This window comes from Rhinopithecus roxellana, chromosome 13 (assembly GCF_007565055.1).
Source record: "Rhinopithecus roxellana isolate Shanxi Qingling chromosome 13, ASM756505v1, whole genome shotgun sequence".
Classification (NCBI taxonomy): Eukaryota; Metazoa; Chordata; class Mammalia; order Primates; family Cercopithecidae; genus Rhinopithecus; species Rhinopithecus roxellana.
The window spans coordinates 4,694,981-4,715,501 of record NC_044561.1 but is presented as its reverse complement, the minus strand read 5'-3'; the positions used below and the strand labels follow the sequence as shown (position 1 = coordinate 4,715,501).

At 52.7% G+C, this 20,521-nt stretch overlaps 1 protein-coding gene across 8 annotated transcripts; it reads right to left on the bottom strand.

Moving 5' to 3' along the window:
- Positions 1–5,840: 5,840 nt before the first annotated feature.
- LOC115892622 lies at positions 5,841–12,944 on the bottom strand. Of its 8 annotated transcripts, none has more exons than XR_004052481.1 (7): positions 12,478–12,795; positions 11,572–11,726; positions 9,329–9,431; positions 8,199–8,327; positions 7,596–7,724; positions 6,502–6,684; positions 5,841–6,127 (listed from the first exon to the last, which is right to left on the bottom strand). XR_004052481.1 is itself a non-coding variant. In XM_030913903.1 (7 exons), the coding sequence occupies exons 2-7, from the start codon at positions 12,504–12,506 to the stop codon at positions 6,027–6,029; spliced, it is 711 nt and encodes a 236-aa protein (XP_030769763.1). In that variant the 5' UTR covers positions 12,507–12,561; positions 12,837–12,944; the 3' UTR covers positions 5,841–6,026. The 8 variants fall into 8 exon arrangements, 7 of the variants coding, with proteins under 7 accessions (XP_030769763.1, XP_030769764.1, XP_030769760.1 ...); XM_030913903.1 differs by lacking the exon at positions 7,596–7,724 and adding an exon at positions 12,837–12,944 and having other exon boundaries at positions 11,572–11,737; positions 12,478–12,561; XM_030913904.1 differs by lacking the exon at positions 7,596–7,724 and adding an exon at positions 12,837–12,944 and having other exon boundaries at positions 12,478–12,561.
- Positions 12,945–20,521: the final 7,577 nt, after the last annotated feature.

Below are 20,521 nucleotides of genomic sequence, written 5' to 3'. Positions count from 1 at the left end.
TGTTTGCAGCTTTTCCTCTGTTGCCTCTTCCACCCTTAACTTAATAACAGCGACCCAGTCCTATTAAACCTGGGTTTGGACTCATGCCATGACTGACTTGCTTTGGCTTTTCTAGTGCCATATTTGCCTTGCCTAGAATATCCTGCCTGTCATATCTGATTCCTTCTCTTAAGACCCATACTTCTGCTTCTGGGGAGGCCTCAAGGAGCTTCAAAGCAGAAGGCAGAAGGCAAGTGGGAGTACGAGTCTTCCATGGCAGGCACAGGACCGAGAGAGAGACAGGAAGTGTTATCCACTTTTAAACAGCCAGATCTCGTGAGAACTCACTATCCAGTACCAAGAGGGATGGTACTAATCCATTCATGAGAACTCTGCCCCATGTCCAATGGCCGTCCCCTGAGCCCGACCTCCAACACTGGGGATTACAACAGATCATGAGACTTGGGTGGGGACACAGACCCAATCCACATCACCCAGACAAAATGCTTATTTGTATCATTAACTATAAGGCAGCCATGCATGTGCAGAACCTCATAGAGGTCATGACTAGTCTGAAAGAATGCTTAAGAAATGGCCAGTATATCAGTCAGGATACGATACATTATGCTGCAGTAACAAATGGCTCCAATGTCTCAGCAGCTTACAGAAATGAAGGTTTACTTCTCATTCGTGTCCACTGCAGATGGCCAATATTTTCACATTGGGACCCAAGCTGATGAAGCAGTCTCTAGAACATGACTGATCTCATAGCAGGGAAAAAGAAAAACAAACCAAAAACCCCACAGCAAGTCACATTCTGGCCCTTGAAGCTTCTGCTTAGAAGTGACAAACGGCCGGGCACGGTGGCTCACGCCTGTAATCCCAGCACTTTGGGAGGCCGAGACGGGCAGATCACGAGGTCAGGAGATCGAGACCATCCTGGCTAACACGGTGAAACCCCGTCTCTACTAAAAAATACAAAAAACTAGTCTGGCGAGGTGGCGGGCGCCTGTAGTCCCAGCTACTCGGGAGGCTGAGGCAGGAGAATGGCGTGAACCTGGGAGGCAGGAGCTTGCAGTGAGCTGAGATCCGGCCACTGCACTCCAGCCCGGGCAGCAGAGCGAGACTCCACCTCAAACAAAAAAAAAAAAAAAAAAAGAAGTGACAAACATAACTTCTGCCCATATACTATTGGCTAAAACAAAGTATGTCTCCAACCCTGATTTCTGTGGGGAAGGGAAGTGTGATATTACCCCAGGGATGGGCAATTACTATTTTTGAAAAAGAATAGGAATATTTTGAATAGAATGCTTCGCTAGGTGGGGTGCGGTGGCTCATGTGAGGCGGGCGGATCACCTGAGGTCGGGAGTTCGAGAACAGCCTGACCAACATGAAGAAACCCTGTCTCTACTAAAAATACAAAATTAGCCAGGCTTAGTAGCGCATGCCTGTCATCCCAGCTACTTGGGAGGCTAAGGCAGGAGAATCACTTGAACCCAGGAGGCAGAGGTTGCAGTGAGCCAAGATTGCGCCACTGCACTCCAGCCTGGGCAACAGAGCGAGACTTTGTCTCAAAAGAAATACATAAATAAATATAATAATAAAAAAGAGAAAAGTTAAATAGCACAGATATGTGCAATAATTAAAAATAATAAGACGTGGCCGGGCGCGGTGGCTCAAGCCTGTAATCCCAGCACTTTGGGAGGCCGAGACGGGCGGATCACAAGGTCAGGAGATCGAGACCATCCTGGCTAACACGGTGAAACCCCGTCTCTACTAAAAATACAAAAAACTAGCCGGGCGAAGTGGCGGGCGCCTGTAGTCCCAGCTACTCAGGAGGCTGAGGCAGGAGAATGGCGTAAACCCGGGAAGAGGAGCTTGCAGTGAGCTGAGATCCGGCCACTGCACTCCAGCCTGGGTGACAGAGCGAGACTCCGTCTCAAAAAAACAATAAAATAAATAAATAAATAAATAAATAAATAAATAAATAAATAAATAAATAAAAATAATAAGACGCATTAAAATATATATTCTTCAGAAAAAGACCCTTAACACAGTATCACAGATAGATATTGCTAAGGAACTGAATAATGTAAGTGGCTAGGGGAGACAGAAACTCTCAGAGATGTGTGCCCAGGGGCAACACGGTTCCACATCAGATACGGCTGTTGGGATCCAGATTACAGCATTTTTGGGAGGCTCTGAGCCCTAGTGCCCAGCCCCTTCCTCCAGTGATCCATCAGAAGTAAAAAGAGGAAGGCAGCAATGTAGCAGAAGACAATATATAGGATAAAGTACTCAAAAGCCAGTAAGCACCATCTAGTGGCAAGCGGATAATTTTTCCCATTTTGTATGTGTCGTCAGATTCAAACTGTGTAGGACAATTTGCACTGCTATCAGCAGGGTGTGAGAGTTGCCAATGTTTGTGTTTTTTGTGTTTTTTTCTTTTGTTTTGTTTTGATTTTTGAGATGCAGTTTCACTCTGTCGCTCAGGCTAGAGTGCGGGGGCGCAATCTCGGCTCACTGCAACCTCCGCCTCCCAGGTTCAAGCAATTCTCCTGCCTCAGCCTCCCAAGTAGCTGGGATTACAGGTGCCTGCCATCACACCTGACTAATTTTTACATTTTTAGTAGAGACGGGTTTTCACCATGTCGGGCAGGCTGGTTTCAAACTCCTGACCTCAGGTGATCCTCCCACCTCAGCCTCCCAGAGTGCTGGGATTATAGGTGTGAGTGAGATTATAGGCATGAGCGACCGTGCCTGGCAGAGTTTACAGTGTTCTACCTTGTCACTAAGCTTACTAAGGTCGGACTCACTAAGTTTTCTCATTTTAATGAATACAGCATAGTATTTCTTGTAAACTGATAGTCAGATTTAGAGGCTTGCTGCTGGGCGCAGTGGCTCACACCTGTAATCCCAGCACTTTGGGAGGCTGAGGTGGGTGGTGGATCACCTGAGGTCGGGAGTTCGAGACCAGCCTGACCAACATCAAAATTAGCTGGGTGTGGTGGCACATGCCTGTAATCCCAGCTACTCGGGAGGCTGAAGCAGGAGAATCGCTTGAACCCAGGAAACAGAGGTTGTGGTGAGCTGAAATCGTGCCACTGCACTCCAGCCTGGGCAACAAGAGTAAAATTCTGTCTCAAAAAAAAAAAAAAAAAGATTAGAGGTGTGTTTCTGATTCCATTTTTAAAATGTATTTATTTAGGCCAGGCACGGTGGCTCACGCCTGTAATCCCAGCACTTTGGGAGGCCAAGGCGGGCAGATCACCTGAGAATGGGAGTTCGAGACCAGCCTAACCAACATGGTAAAAACCTCGTCTCTACTAAAAATACAAAAATTCATCAAGCGTGGTGGCAGGTGCCTGTAATCCCAGATACTTGGGCGGCTGAGGCAGAAGAATTGCTTGAATCCGGGAGGCAGAGGTTGTGGCGAGCTGAGATTGTGTTATTGCATTCTAGCGGGCAACAAGAGTGAAAACTCCGTCTCAAAAAAAAAAAAATTGCCGGGCGCGGTGGCTCAAGCCTGTAATCCCAGCACTTTGGGAGGCCGAGACGGGCGGATCACGAGGTCAGGAGATCGAGACCATCCTGGCTAACACGGTGAAACCCCGTCTCTACTAAAAAATACAAAAAAAAAAAACTAGCCGGGCGAGGTGGCGGGCGCCTGTAGTCCCAGCTACTCGGGAGGCTGAGGCAGGAGAATGGCGTGAACCCGGGAGGCGGAGCTTGCAGTGAGCTGAGATCCGGCCACTGCACTCCAGCCCCGGCGACAGAGTGAGACTCCGTCTCAAAAAAAAAAAAAAAAAAAAAAAAAAAAAAAAAAAAAAATTATTTATTTACGTAAGGATATTTTATATATGTATACTCCATTTTTTTTTTTTTTTGAAACATGTCTTGCTCTGTCACCCAGGCTGGAGTCCAATGGTGTGATCTTGGCTCACTGCAAACTCTGCCTCCCAGATTCAAGTGATTCTCCTGCTGCAGCTTCTGAGTCTACAGGCACGCACCACCAGCCCCAGCTAATTTTTTATATTTTTAGTACAGACGGGGGTTTCACCATGCTGGCCAGGCTGGTCTCGAACTCCTGACCTCAGGTGATCCACCTGCCCCGGCCTCCCAAAGTGCCGGGATTACAGACATGAGCCACTGCTTCCAGCCACTTTATATATGTATACTCTATCTTCTATATATTTCCTATGGTACCATATCAAGAGGCACATAATGTCTTGTTATCAATTAATGAAATGTGGTTCAAATGTGGTTGGCCTAATTCATCAATAGATACAGTAATAAGATCTGTCTTTCACCCAGTGGTTTTAGAAACCACTGATGATTGGCCAGGCACGGTGGCTTATGTCTGTAATCCCAGCACTTTAGGAGGCCGAGGCGGGCAGATCACGAGGTCAAGAGATCAAGACCATCCTGGATAACATGGTGAAACCCTGTCTCTACTAAAAATATAAAAATAAGCTAGGTGTTGTGGCATGTGCCTGTAGTCCCAGCTACTTGATAGGCTGAGGCAGGAGAACTGCTTAGAACCCAGGAGGTGGAGGTTGCAGTGAGCCAAGGTGGCACCTCTGTACTCCAGCCTGGCGACAGATTGAGACTCCATCTCAAAAAACAAAACAAAACAAAACAAAAAAAAACAGGTGATTATTACTTAGATTCATCATTTCATAAAGGTTTTGGAAAAAATAGTAATTTTCTAATTTTATTATTCCTTCTGCATTTATTTATTTATTTATTTTGAGATGGAGTTTCACTCTTGTTGCCCAGACTGGAGTGCAATGGCACAATCTCAGCTCACTGCAAACTCTACCTCCTGGGTTCAAGCAATTCTCCTGCCTCAGCCTCCTGAGTAGCTGGGATTACAAGCATGAGCCACCACAACTGGCTTATTTTTGTATTTTTAGTAGAGACGGGATTTGACTATTCTGGCCAGGCTGGTCTCGAACTTCTGACGTCAGGTGATCCACCCACCTTGGCCTCCCAAAGTGCTGGGATTACAGGTGTGAGCCACCGCGCCTGGCCAGGAATTGCTGTTAAAGAAGACGGATTTTCTATTTTGGCTTTAGAAGAAATATGTCATTTTTATGGATAATTTAACTGTTGACTAAAATATAGCATGACCACAACTAGAGTTGAAAAGAATTTCAGAGACAGAGGATTCTGATCCTATCATATAACAAATTCAGGCTCTGGGGCTCAAAGAAGCCAACTAATTAACCTGAAGTCACATAGTTTATGAGAAACAAGCTTGCCTTTAACTATAATTGGCATTGTAGTCAATGTATAAAACTTATGGAGAACATTATCCAGAAAACTGGGAGGTATAACATTCATCTTCATAACAATCCCACTACATTTAAATGATACAGGAAGTTGAATGCATTGCATTAAAGTCAAGGTACTGAGCCAGGCATGGTGGCTCACGCCAGTAATCTCAACACTTTGGGAGGCCAAGGCAGGTGGATCACTTGAGGTCAGGAGTTCAAGACCATCCTGGCCAACATGGCAAAACCCAGTCTCTACTAAAATCACAAAAATTAGCTGGGTGTGGTGGTGTATACCTGTAGTCCCAGCTACTTGGGAGGCTGAGGCAGGAGAACGGTTTGAACTCAGGAGGCAGAGGTTGCAGTGAGCCAATATTGCACCACTGCACTCCAGCGTGGGGCACAGAGTGAGACTGTCTCAAAAAATAATAATAAAATAAAAATAAAAATAAATGATACAGGAAGTGGAATGCATTGCAGCAAAGTCAAGGTATTGGGCCGGGCGCAGTGGCTCACACCTATAATCCCAACCTTTGCCTGAGTTCTTGTCCTGTGTCCAGGAAGAATGAGGCACACAGACAAGTGGAGGATAAGCAAGACAAAGAAAAGCTTTATTGAATCTTAGGACAGCTCGGAGGAGACCCACAGTGGGCAGCTCCTCTCTGTAGGCAGGTCATCTCCAGTGTTCAGTTCTCTGTAGAGAGGAGGCCCCGGAGGCCCTGGAGTGGGTGGCTCCACTCTGCAGGCAGGTCCCTGTTGACTTCCCAGCTCTCAGCAGAGAGGGTAGCTCCTCTGCAGCTGGTCATCCAGTCTCCGATTGCTTCTCCATCCTCTGCCTTGCTCTGGTTGAGCCTGGGGTGCTCTGGTTGAGCCTGGGGTGTCAGAGAGGAGGAAATGCATGCCGACTGGTGCATGGGCACCCAGAAAAGGTACCACAAGTCCCCACTCTGGTCTGTGGATCTGGCAGCCCGGCCTTCAGCCTTCAGGCCCTCCCTGGTCTGAAAGTGGGGTCTTATCGGGTACCCGCCGGCTTCTGCCCAGGAATCTGCCTCCCACTGCCATTCATGGCCCCTGCTCAGCCCAACTTTGCTCTGAGGTCAGAGTGGGTGTTGACAGCCAACAGCTGGGAGAAGCCAGGCAGTGGGGGCAGGGGGGCCTTCCCAGGCCCCCAAGAGTGGAGGGATGCCTGAAGCTGCAGCCACAGTTTGGGTGGCGGCCGTGGCACCCAGGAGAGCAGGGCTCCTACCTGCTTGCCCTGGAAGACCACAAGAAGGCTCAGATCTGCAGTTACAACTTGGGTGGCTGCAGAAGTTGCAGGCTTCCAACTCGGAAGGGGCAGGGCTCCTGCCAGCTCCATGGAGTGTGTAGCCCTGGTGGCACCTCCCTGCTGCAGCAGTGGCAGGCTGTCTGGAGCGGCTGCTGCCACAAACTGGAGGAATGAGTAATATATTAAGAAGGCCGTTTTTGAACAGAAGTATATTTTTTCATTATAATAGAAACATTTGAGAATTGTTATTTCTAAAATTTCTAGTCTGAAACTATAATATAAATTAGAAAATATTTAGATAAATTCATCGATAGTTGAACAGTGATTGACCTTTTTTTTTTTTTTTTTTTTTTTAAAAAACGGAGTTTCCCTCTTGTTGCCCAGGCTGGAGTGCAATGGCACAACCTTGGTTCATTGCAACCTCCACCTCCTGGGTTCAGGCAATGCTCCTGCCTCAGCCTCCCAAGTAGCTGGGATTACAGGCATATGCCACGATGCCTGGCTAATTTTGTATTTTCAGTAGAGATGGGGTTTTTCCGTGTTGGTGAGGCTGTTCTCGAACTCCTGACCTCAGGTGATCCACCGCTTTGGCCTCCCAAAGTGCTGGGATTACAGGCATGAGCCACCACGCCCGACCCAATGATTGACTTTTAAAGTTGAGGTTAAATCAATATAATTATTTCACTGAGTAACGCTTTTCCACGAACTGGATTCATTGTAAATTTTAGACAGCCTAATAATCTGATCCCAAACTATTATATTCTGTTGTCCTTACATTCACTCATTCAACAAATATTTGAGTGCTTACCAGAAAATCTAAAAAATCTAGTCTTTTTTTTTTTTTTGAGACGGAGTCTCGCTGTCGCCCGGGCTGGAGTGCAGTGGGGCGATCTCCGCTCACTGCAAGCTCCGCCTCCCGGGTTCACGCCATTCTCCCGCCTCAGCCTCCCGAGTAGCTGGGACTACAGGCACCCACCACCTCGCCCGGCTAATTTTCTGTATTTTTAGTACAGACAGGGTTTCATCGCATTAGCCAGGATGGTCTGGATCTCCTGACCTCGTGATCCGCCCACCTTGGCCTCCCAAAGTGTTGGGATTATAGGCGTGAGCCACCGCGCCCGGCCTCTAGTCATTTTTTTTAATAAACAATCTTCTATTAGCAATTTCATATTCTACATAGCAAGTTCAGAATTTTATGATGCCTGAAATTAGAAACAAATACAGAGAGTATTAACCCTTGGATATTGTGGAGACAAATATGTTTGATGAATGACCTTGGAGGCCCGGAAATGAGAATGGCTAGAACTGGGGATTCCAGCAGGGGCGGCAGCGGCAACAGCCACGCCCGAGGGCTGCAGAGGGAGGCAGCGGCAGAAGCGGGTGCCCGCTGGGCCTGGGCCGCCCTCCCCAGGGTCCCCCCACCTCCGGGCTCCCTGCCTCGTGGTGTTGTGTCTGGGCAGACTTGTCTTCACCACACCACAGCAGCAGGACTGTGTAGTGGACACAGACGGTGCCTGCTGGTGTCTGCCCGGTTCCCCGCTGCTGCCAGGCAATGCCAGCAGGAGTAGATAAGTGTGTGACAGAGGCTGGAGTCAGCCCTGCGGGGGGTGGGGGAGACAGGGGATGGGCATAGCTGCCCCGGGCTTCCCTCCCAGGGGAGGGGCTGTTCTCCAGACCTTGTCCTTCCACAGGACCCGAGGCCTCTGCCTGGGTGGGGCCACCGGAGGCTCTGTTGTCACCTGTGGTGTCCTGTCCTCCAGATCCTTGTAGAGCTGGGCTTAGGGTGCAGGCTGCAGGGACGGAGGCTGCAGGGATGGAGAGCAGGACCACATGAGGGCTTGGCGGTCCAGGAGGCCTTCTGAGGGCAGGACCCTGGGGTTGCATTTTGGGGAGAGGCTGCCACAATAGAGCAGGAGGAGCAGGGATGGGGGTGGCAGTGTGTGCAAAGGCCCGGCTTTGGGGGTAGGGCTGTTGTTTAGCCAGCTGGAGTGCCTAGATGAGATGAGAGGGGCGGGAGGGCCTCTGCTGGTGGTCTGGGGATGGAGATCGGCTAAGCCAAGCCAGGAGACTGGAGTTTTCCTACAATTGTAGGGCCCTGTGCCCACTCCCACCTCTGCTTCACTCTCAGCCCCACCGAGGCCTCTCCAGTGGATCTCACAGGCTGCCCCCACTCGCCCCATTCTCCTGTCCCATTTCTAGCCTCAGGTAGCCTGTGCCTGGAGAGGGGAGGGGAGGGGAGGGAAGGGGAGGGAACAGGAAGGGAGATGAGGGGAGACTAGGAGAAGGGATGGGAGGGGAGGGGAGGGAAGATGTGCAGGTCAGTCTCCGGGAGGGGAGGGGAGGGGAGGGAAAGGGAGGGGAAGGGAAGGGAGATGAGGGGAGACTAGGAGAAGGGAGGGGAGGGGAGGGGAGGGGAAGATGTGCAGGTCAGTCTCCGGGAGGGGAGGGGAGGGGAGGGGGATGAGGGGAGGGGGATGAGGGGAGACTAGGAGAAGGGAGGAGGAGGGGGATGTGGGGAGACTAGGAGAAGGGAGGGGAGGGGAGGGGAGGAGAAGATGTGCAGGTCAGTCTCCGGGAGGGGAGGGGAGGGGAGGGGGATGAGGGGAGGGGGATGAGGGGAGACTAGGAGAAGGGAGGAGGAGGGGGATGTGGGGAGACTAGGAGAAGGGAGGGGAGGGGAAGATGTGCAGGTTAGTCTCCGGGAGGGGAGGGGAGGGAAGATGTGCAGGTCAGTCTCCGGGAGGGGACGCTGCTTTGACAAGATCCCACAGACTGGAGCTTCAGTAACAGACTTTTATTTTCTCACAGTTCTGGAGGCTGCAGTCCAAGATGAAGGCGCCATCACGGTTGGTTTCTGGTGAGGCTTCTCTTCCTGGCTTGTAGGTGGCCCCCCTCCCACATGGCCTTTCCTGTGTGTATGCAGAGGGGAAGAGAGAGCTCTCCGGTATCTCTTCCTCTTCCTGTGGGAAGGGCCCCCCCTGTGGCCTTCTAAACACCTTATCGCCAATAGAGTCACTCAGGGAATTCCATCTTCAACATAGGAGTATTGAAGATGGGGTTGATGATGTCACAGTCCCATCTGTAGCAGTGTCCGTAGGAAATTCCCACACTGGGGCCAGGCGCGGTGGCTCACACCTGTAATCCAGCACTTTGGAAGGCTGGGGCAGGCGGATCGCTTGAGCCCAGGGGTTCAAGACCAGCCTGGGCAACATAGTGAGACCTTGTCTCTACAAAAAATGCAAACATTAGCTGGGCGTGGTGGCACGTGCCGGTGGTCCCAGCTACATGGGAGGCTGAGGCAGGAGAATCCCTTGAGCTCAGAAAGGCAGAGGTTGCAATGAGCTGTGATTGTGCCATTGCACTCCAGCCTGGGCAACAGAGTGAGACCCTGTCTCAGGAAAAAAAACGTCAACAAACTTCCCACACTGAGAGAGCCTGCTCCAGGCTGGGGCATGGACTCAGCCGGTTGCTGTGTGGTCATTTGCTCTTCCAGAAACCCTCCCAGCAGATTATGTTCCCATTTCACACGGAGGGTGAGTGCAAGGCAGCCCTAGGTGGCTCCCTCTAACTCCGAATGTGCGAACATGGGTTTCCCCAGCACCGTCCAACCCCAGGCTCACTGGGACACCTTCCCGAGCTTTCCATCTGATGCTTTTAGGGCCCAGCAGCCACAGGTGTCTCAGGGAGGACGCTGGGCCCAGTGCTGGACCCTGCTGGGCAGGCTCCCTCAGCCGCAGGGCGGGTGGCCGGTCCCATCTGGTGGGCCCATTCCTCCTGCCTGAGTGCACGGATGTGTGTGTGTGTGAGTTTAGTGTGTGTTCTTGGCCCATTCATCCTTCAGCTTTTGTGTTTTATTATGTAATCACTTTTCATGAGTGCTTCGTATATGAAAGATGTTAGTTAATATTTGTTTAACAAAACACATTTTGCATCTATTGATTAAAAAAGAAAATGGTGATAACGACCATCCAAGGACCCGGTGGAAACCGGTGAAGGCTGGACTGAGGGCTCAGGCAGTGGTGCGTGGAAAAGGTGCTTATTATACTTTTGTTCTTGAGATGAAGCCAGTGAGGGCTAGGGGATGTTTCTGAACCTCTGCGCCAAGAGGAATCAGGTCAGCAAAGAGAGAGGAGTGGGAGATGGGGGTGTGTCTTACACGCACAGCCTTTCCCAGGAACAAATTCTCTCTTAAATTGCAACATTAGGAAATTACCTCAGAGCTGGGCACGGTGACTCACGCCTGTAATCCCAGCACTTTGGGAGGCCGAGGCAGGGGGGGTTGCTTGAGCTCAGGAGTTTGAGACCAGCCTGGGCCACATGGCAAAACCCCGTCTCTACTAAAAATACAAAAATTAGCCAGGCATGGTGGTGGGCGCCTGTAATCCCAGCTACTCGGGAGACTGAGGCATGAGAATCGCTTGAACCCGGGAGGCAGAGGTTGCAGTGAGCTGAGATCGTGCCACTTACTATACTCTAGCCTGGGTGATGGAGTGAAACTCTGTCTCAAAAAAATAAAGATAAAAATTGCAACCCTCCCCAGGTGAGCGTGGTAACTCCTGCCTGTAATCCCAGAACTTTGGGAAGCCAAGGCGGGAGGATCCCTTAAGCCCAGAAGTCTAAGGCCAGCCCGGACAACATAGTAAGACTCCATCTCTACAAAAAACATGGGAAAAAAATTAGCTGGGCATGGGAGTGTGCACCTATAGTCCCAACTACTTGGGAGGCTGAAGCCAGATGATTGCTTGAGCCTGGGAGGCTGAGACTGCAGAGAGCTGTGATTGTAATTCTGCACTCCAGCCCGGGCAAGAGGGTGAGACTCTGTCTCAAAAACAAATAATTGCGACCGTCCCCCATGCAGCTGCTGCTTGGCTCGGGAAGGAGCTGACTCTCCCCACTGATCCTGGAACGTCCTGCTCTCCATGATTACGTGGGCTCAGAGACCATTGTTTGCACTGCGTCCTGGGATGGATTTACACAGGACCACGTGCCTTCTGCTCCCTTCCACTCCCGCCCGCGTTCCCTGTTTGTGGTTCTTATCATTCTGCTTGCCTGAGTCATTGGTCTTGCCAAAAACAAGAGCACAGTGGAGGTCACACCAGCTGCAGCCCAGCATGGACAGACGGATGACGGCAGCCAGACATCAGGGGCTCCTCTGCTTCCCTCTGCCCGGCACCTGTGCTGGTCCCACCAGGGCGGCTGTGGTCCTGCAGGGGTGCTGGGCAGAGAGGGTGCCGCCCAGCCAGGCTGTGAACCCACCTGTGCCCTGTGCCCGGAGGCCCACTCCTGGGCTGTGGGGGCCCCGCTCGCTCCCACACCAGACATGACCTCTCCCACAAGCTCTCACTTCCTCTCTGCTGCCCTGTGGCTGTCCTCCTTGTCACACAGTTGGCTGCCCTTGTCTGCACCACGACGCCCTGCCTGGGAAGGCCCCTGTTTGTCCAGGCACCCAGGGCTAGAGCCAAGTGCAAGGCATCACTGCCTGGATGCCTGAGTCCAGAGGACGCTCCCATGGGACCCGTGTCCCTCAAACGGAACCCTGCAGCTCAGCACTCCAGCTGCGTCCCCTGTCACCTCCTCACCTCACCCCAGGCCCACCCAGCCCCTGCGGCCCCCACCAAGCTGCTGAGGCCACTCTCACGGCCTTCACCTTCCACCGGCAGCCAGTGAGCCTGCAGACCCCCGGTCCCCGACTCCTGAGCATCCCAAGCCCATGGTCTCCACGTGACTTGAGCCACACCCCCCCGGGCTAGCAGCCCCGAGGGTCCCTTCCTCCTGCCACAGGGGCTCCTACCTCTCCGCAGGGCAGACCCTCCCGGGTGAACTGAACCCTCAGAATGGCCCAGGGGGCCCTGTCCACCCTGCCGCCCCCCACCCTCTTCCCCTCGAGGCCTGGGGCAGCCAGGCTCTATGACCTTTCCAAGGGTTTGCTGGAAGGAGCCTGGGTTTGGGAGTCACCTCTGGAGGCGAACAGGCTCGTGGGCCATGACAGTTCCCTCGCTTCCCCCCTCACACAGAGGACAGCAGCATCCACCGGGTCACCTGTGCGAGAGTTGGAGTCACTGGAAACGCAGGGCTCAGGGTGCCCAGCACACAGTGAGCCAGCTGCCACGGGCCGCAGCCTGGTGGGCATGGTCGGCCCCTCAGAGCAAGCGGCTGAGGCACTGCCTGTGCTTGTGAGGTGCTCAAGTCACACCCCAGTAAACAGTGGGGGAGGGCGCTGCCTCCACCCCACCCTCATCTATTCAGATTCTCACGCCCTCACCCATCACCATCAGCCGGCGCCCCAGCCCTCCCAGTTCCCTGAATGACGTCACCTCTCAGGCCTCTGCCCTGCCACTGGCCAGGTCACTTGGACTGTGGAGGGGAGGGTCCGACAGGCCTGAGCCTGACCCTGTGCCCCTCTCTAGCTGCAGCCCCGCATGCCTGAGGGTGGCTGGAGGGGCCTGGTGCCTGCTGAGTGGGTTTCCTTTCCGGAAGTTCTGCAAGTGAGTTGCTTTCTGAGTCCATGCTGGTGGTTGGTGGGATCTGGTTTCTGTGGCTGTGGGACTGAAGTCCCTGGTCCCTGGCTGGCTGGCAGCCAGGGCCCAGCATTAGCAAGTAGAGGCCTGTCTCTGTCCTTGCCCATGGGCCCCTGTCTCGGAGCTGGCAGCAGCCTGTCCAGTCCTCACACTTGGAAACTCTCTGGCTTCCCATTCAGCCTGGTCTCTCTTCTGCTTCCAACTGGCAAAAGCCCTTCTCTGCTCTTACCGCTCGTGGGACTGGACCGGACCCACTATCCCAGCCATGTCTAGGATAATCTCCCTCCCTGTTTTAAGGTTCGTACTCTTAATTACATTTGCAAATTTCCTTTTGTCTTGTAACATAACATCTTCCCAGCTACCAGGGATCAGGGCTGGGATATCTTTGGGGCCACTTCGCCTTCCACCAGACCCTGGTCTGCCCCCTCAGCTGCCCTCTGTACAGCCTTGTAACATCCTTTTCCAATAATCCAAGCAACTGAAAACACCCACAGTTAGTGACATCAGCAATCCTCCCAGGAAAACCATCCAGCTGGTGCCTCCTTACACGAGTCCCACAAGGATGAACCCTGCACGTGGCACAAGGTGTCTAAGCCACTGTTTGCTGCCCCTTTCTCAAATAGGAGCAGGTGGCTGGGTGCGGTGGCTCATGCCTATGATCCCAGGACTTTGGGAGGCTGAGGCAGGCAGATCGCTTGAGGTCAGGAGTTCGAGCCCAGCCTGGCCAACATGGTGAACCCTTGTCTCCACTAAAAAGGGGGAAAAAATTAGCCGGGCGTGGTGGCATGCCCCTGTAGTCCCAGCTACTCAGGAGGCTGAGGCAGGAGAATGGCGGGAACCCGGGAGGCAGAGCTTGCAGTGAGCTGAGATCCGCCCACCGCACTCCAGCTTGGGTGACAGAGGGAGACTCCGTCTCAAAAAAAAAAAAAAAAAAAGGAGGGTGGGCATGAGCAAAACGAGGGGCAGCCACATAGAGGAAGATGGGGCCCAAGCAGCAGGAGCCAACTGAGAGGAGAGAGTGGGTGCCAGATGACAGAGGCCGGGGCACCAGGCCACAGGGGATGGTCAGGAGGCTCCCGGAGGAAATTTCCGATGTGTCTGAACACGTGCAGAGGCGGCTTACACAGCGGAAGGAGAGTGCAGAGGTGAAGTCACAGTTCCAGGAAGAAGGGAAGAAGCTGGGGCCCAGGCGGCCTGGGAACCAGGTGACCTCCAGGGAAAACGAAGAACCCAAGGCTGCCGCACGGCTCAGCGAGAGCTGCACCCGCATAGTAACGTAGATGCTGAATGTGTCTCAGCAAAATGATGTCGGGGGTGGGGACCGTTGGGAGGTTCTGTGTGTGAGAGGGAATTAAACCCTTCACCTCCAGGGTGGAGAATCAGGAGACCCTGTCCAACACTGAGAAGTTGAGAAGTGTCCATCTAAGCACATTCTAGGGTAGAGATGGGGTCTTGCTGTGTTGCCCACAGTGGTCGCCAACTCCTGGGCTCAAGAGATCCTCCTGCCTCAGCCCCCTAAAGTGCTGGGATGATAGACATGAGCCCCCATGCCCGGCCTAAGTACTTTATTACTTTTTTATTTATTTGTGTGTATTTATTTATTTATTTTTGAGATGGAGTCGCACTCTGTCACCCAGGCTGGAGTGCAGTGGCTCGATCTCAGCCCACTGCAAACTCTGCATCCTGGGTTCAAGCTATTCTCATGCCTCAGCCTCCCAAGTTGCTGGGATTACAGGTGTGTGGCACCATGCCCAGCTAATTTTTGTATTTTTGGTAGAGATGGGGTTTCACCATGTTGGCCAAGCTGGTCTCGAACTCCTGACCACTGCACCCGGCCTTTTTTATTTATTTTTTGAGATGGAGTCGCACTCTGTTGCCCAGGCTGGAGTACAGTGGCGAGGTGGCAGTGCCCAGGCTGGAGTAGTGAGATCTCGGCTCACTGCAACCTCTGCCTCCCTGGCTCAAGCGATACTCCCACCTCAGCCTCCCAAGTAGCTGGGATTACAAGCATTCCCGCCTGGGTCTGGCGGGAATTTTTGTATTTTTAGTAGAGATGGGGTTTCACCATGTTGGCCAGGCTGGTCTCGAACTCCTGATCTCAAGTGATCCGCCCACCTCAGTCAGTCTGCCAAATGCTGGGATGACAGGTGTAAGCCACCACGTCCGGCCTCCTAAGCACATTATTTAAGGATAAAAAGGCAGACACGAAAAAGACTGACCTGAAACATAAACACTGGGAAAATAAACACAAGGGCATGGGAGCCTTGTGGACGCACAATCGGGTGGGAAGGGGCGGGGACTGTTTTTGTAACGAAAGCATAAACCACTTGCGTCCTCAAGTCACACACATGGGTCTTTGGTTGACAGAGAGAATGGGGTGGGAGGAGACCGCACACAAGAGTCCCACCCGGGAGGGGCTGGGCCTTGTAGGGGACACAGGGAAGGATCCCTGGGCTCCACTTGGGGTATGGGCAGGGTGAGGGAGCCCCTTCCTCCATGGGGAAGGGAGGAAATTCCACCGCAGGGATGCAGGAGCCAGAGCCAGAGAGCAGCAACCCCACCCCTGGTACAGTGGGAACTCAGGGGTGGAGAGGAGGGATGGCAGCGGGGCCAGTGCTGCCTCTCTGCTGGCTGGGACTCCCCACGCCCAGCTGTCGGTCCCACGGATACGCTATCTTCTGTGGCACATTGCTTCAAGACTCTGGATCATTGCTTGTCTTCCTGCGGATGACAGGAAGAAAGATGAAAGCATGAGTGAGATGGCACTTTATAAGGGGTCAGAGAAGGGCCTCTCTGAGGAGCGACATTGAGGCAGAGACTCGGGACCTGAGGCACGTGAATAACGGGGCTCCCAGCTATTAAGGAGCCAGCTCGCGGTCACACAAGGATGACCTCCTTGCCCACCCAGGCTCTACCTTGACCAATCCAGAAGCCATGGGGCCTCTGCGTGACTCCCTGCTCTTCTCCCAGGCTGGGGACTGGGGCACTGGCTCGGACCACGGGCCACTGTTTCTTAGAGTCTCCAACCAGAACCGAGCTCTTCAGGGGACCTGGATGACGTACTGTTTGGGTGGTTGTGTTTGGGGTGTGATGCAGCCATCCTGAAAAGCCCCAGCCTGTCAGCTCTGATCCGCTTCCCTGGGGTTCACCTCCCACTTCCATGGCAGAACTTCTTTCTGCCCTTTCCCGCGGACTGGGGGGATCTGAGTGCCTCCCCCCACGTTTCATAAACTGAAGCTGGAGAAGATAGGGCTTATCTGGGGTCAAAAGGAGCCCAGGTCCTCGGCTTTTGCGGGGAAACTTGTTCTGGGGGCTGGGTGAGCCTGGCCAGGTTATATGGGCATCAGGGATAAAGTGCAAGAGAGGAGTTTGGGGTCCTCCCATGAGTGATCAGAGGCCCTTGGGGACTTGGGTAGGAGCATCAGAGAGTGGGACATGCCAGAGCCTTTCTCTGCCTTCAGAAGGAAGATGAGTGAGGAGGTGCGAGGGGAAGAGGAGACTGAACAGAGAAAGAAATTTGAGAGTAGAGCTCTGGAGAGACAGGCAGGTGCCGATGGAGGAGCTGGCCCGTTGGGCGGTGGGGTGGGTGGGTGGGTGTAACACGGTTCTCCCCACATCTGTCCAGAAAACCTTCCAAAAAGTCCCATTTCTTTGCAGAGTAGATAATAAGAGCAGCTCCCAGGCACCCCTGTGTATTTACCAAGCTTTACAGAGCACCAGCCATGACTGGTCCAGTCCATCCTCACAGCTGCTCTGTGGCACAGGTACATTATTCCTTGCTTTCATAAATGGGGAAACTGAGGCACAGGAAGGTGCCAAGGTCAAGCACTGGAAGGTGGCTTGACTCGGGGCTCACTCCCACCTCCCCACCTGCCCTGTGTCTCTGGGGTGTAGGGAGTGAGTCCTGCAGCCAGGTGTGGGGGCAGGGGGCGGGGTCCGGTCACAGGGTTGATGGGGTTTATCAGCTCATGGACAGTACCCAACTGCATCGTGGATTGAATCAGGCCCTGGGCTCTGAGTCAAAGCAAACCCTTCCAGTGATTGCCAATGAGGTGGCAACGGAGCCCACATGATCCTGAGGGCCTGGCATGCCCTCCGTCGCCCAGGGAAGCCAGCCACAGCCTGCAGGGCCACCTCCGGACGAGACACCGCTGGAGATGTGTGGCATTCTCAGGGCCTCTTTGCAGAGAAAAACAGGAAACTATGATTACAAAATTAGGCATAAAAGTGAATATTAAGAGTAAATAGGGCCAGGCATGGTGGCGCACACCTGTAATCCCAGCACTTTGGGAGGCCAAGGCGGGCAGACCACCTGAGGTCGGGAGTATGAGACCAGCCTGGACAACATGGTGAAACCCTCTCTCTACTAAAAATACAAAAATTAGCTGGGCATGGTGGTGCGTGCCTGTAATCCCAGCTACTCAGGAGGCAGGAGAATCGCTTGAACCCAGGGGGCAGAGGTTGCAGTGAGCCAAGATGGTACCACTGCACTCTAGCCTGGGCGACAGAGTGAGACTCCATCTCAAAAAAAAAAAAAAAAAAAAAAAAAAAAAGTAGGTCACACACAGTGGCTCACAACTGTAATCCCAGCACTTCGGGAATCTGAAGTGGGAGGATCACTTGAGCCCAGGAGTCCAAGACCAGCTTGGGCAACAGAGCGAGACCCCATCTCTATTTTTAAAAAGTAAATAAATCACAACAAACTGCAAAAAATGTAAAAAGTCAATAAGCAGCATAAGCATAATAAGATCCAATAAATTTTTTTTTTTTTTTGAGACGGAGTCTCACTCTGTTGCCCGGGCTGGAGTGCAGTGGCCGGATCTCAGCTCACTGCAAGCTCCGCCTCCCAGGTTTACGCCATTCTCCCGCCTCAGCCTCCCAAGTAGCTGGGACTACAGGCGCCTGCCACCTCGCCCGGCTAGTTTTTTTTTATGTTTTAGTAGAAACGGGGTTTCACCGTGTTAGCCAGGATGGTCTCGATCTCCTGACCTCGTGATCCACCCGTCTCGGCCTCCCAAAGTGCTGGGATTACAGGCTTGAGCCACCACACCCAGCCACAAGATCCAATAAATTAACATAATATTTCTCTTAGAGAACTGCCTGATGCACCCCTGAAGTACTTTGTGCTTTTATGTTTGTTTATTTGTTTGAGACAGAGTCTCGGTCTGTAGTGCAGCAGCATGATCTCGGCTCACTGCAACCTCCACCTCCCGAGTTCAAGCAATTCTCCTGCCTCAGCCTCCCGAGTAGCTAGGATTACAGGTGCTCGCCACCACGACCGGCTAATTTTTGTATTTTTAGTAGAGACGGGCTTTCACCATGTTGGCCAGGCTGGGCTCGAACTCCTGACCTCAGGTGATCCACCCACCTCGGCCTCCCAAAGTGCTGGGATTACAGGCGTGAGCCAATGCGCCCAGCCAGTACTTTGTATTTTACGTTTCTCCCCTAAATACTCTCAGATCATCTTTTGAAAAGACAACCAGTTTTGTAATATCATTTTCCACTGAAAGAACAGAATAATTCAGCCTTTCGCTAGCATGGTTGGCTAAAAATTATTATTGGTCCGAAGGTAGCAAGTTATCTCAATCAATTCTTCACAGTCAGTTACAGATCCAACTTCTTCCCCCTTCTCACTACTACACTTGACTAGTCTTTAAAAACCAACAAAAGAAAAATGGCTGGGCATGGTGGCTCATGCCTGTAATCCTAGCACTTTGGGAGGCCGAGGTGGGCGGATCATTTGAGGTCAGAGGTTCAAGACCAGGCTGACCAACATGGTGAAACCCTGGTTCTACTAAAAATACAAAAAAATTAGCCAGGCATGGTGGTGCATGCCTGTAATTCCAGCTACTGTGGAGGCTGAGGCAGGAGAATCACTTGAATCCAGGAGGTGGAGGTTGCAATGAGCCAAGATCACACCACTGCACTCCAGCCTGGGTGACAGAGCAAGACTCTGTCCCCCCACCGCCAAAAAAAAAGAAAGAAAATTATCATTATTGTTTTTTAAACATTGCATCAGTATTTTCTTCTTTTTTTCTTCTTTTTTTTGACGGAGAAAGTGTCTAACTATGTTGCCCAGCCTGGTTTCAAACTCCTGGGTTCAAACAATCCTCCTGCCTCAGCCTCCTAAAAGTGTGGGATTACAGGCGTGAGCCACTGCACCTGGCCATTGTATCAGTATTTTATCCCTCCCTCCCTTTCTCCCTTCCTTCCTTCCTCCCTTCCTTTTTCTCATTCTCTCCCTGTCACTCAGGCTGGAGTACAATGGTGCGATCTCGGCTCACTGCAACCTCCACTTCCCAGGTTCAAGCCATTCTCCTGCCTCAGCCTCCAGAGTAGCTGGGATTATAGGTTCACGCCACCACGCCTGGCTAATTTTCATATTTTTAGCAGAGACGAGATTTTGCCATGTTGGCCAGGCTGGTCTCGAACTCCTGACCTCAGGTGATCCGCCTGCCTCGGCCTCCCAAAGTGCTGGGATTACAGGCTTGAGGCACCTGGCCAAGATGGTGAAACCTTGTCTCTATTAAAAACACCAAAAATGTAGCCGAGCGTGGTGGCAACGCGCCTGTAATCCCAGCTACTCGGGAGGCTGAGGCACAAGAATCACTTGAATCTGAGAGGCAGAGGCTGCAGTGAGCCGAGACTGCACCACTTCACTCCAGCCTGGGTGACAGAATGAGACTGCAGCTCAGACAACAAACAAACAAACAAAACACAAGGAAGCCTGGGGCTCTGGCATCTATGGGGACTCACAGTCACAAAGTCCCAGCAGCCCCCGCAAGGGCCACGCCAGTGTCAGGAGAGTCACTGGGAACTTCTGCACCAAGCCCCACAGTGTGACTGGGGGGGGGGGGGGGGGGACTGGGCCGGGCAGGAGGTGGCCAGGGGAGCAGCTGGGGGAGCAGTTGGGAGCGCAGCCTCTCTAGGAAACTGTGGAGGCCCAGCAGCCTCCCCACTCTTCAGCTTCCTTTGCTGATGATGCTAATACTAGAAAAGGAAGTGAGAGGCAGTGAGCTGTCCCTGAGAACAAAACCGCATTATCAGGGTGTGGCTGAGGTGGCCTTGGGTGGCACTGAGCAGGCTCAGGCCTAGAGACTGGTCCCCACCCATCAACATCTCAGAGACAGCGGGACCAGTGTTTGAGGCTGCACACCTGCATCCTTTTCCACAGGGAGGGCTTGGCCACAGCAGGCCACCCAGGAGCCACCTGGGGAACCCTCACAGGCCCCGGCTTTCAGAAGATTCATTCAGAGGCAGGAAGGGCCTGGAGATCTGAGGTGAGGGCCCCACCCTGTCCCATTCATGAGGAGGCAGGGCATTGCCTAAGTGGCCTCCTCCCATCGGAAACAAAATCCTCGGCAAAAACACCAACCTTCTCACCTCTCAGGAACCAGGAGTTTGGCCCGAGTGAGGGCCCAAGCAACTACTATGTGGGGTCCAAGACATGGGTGGGACTGACTCCAGCTGCATTTGACCCC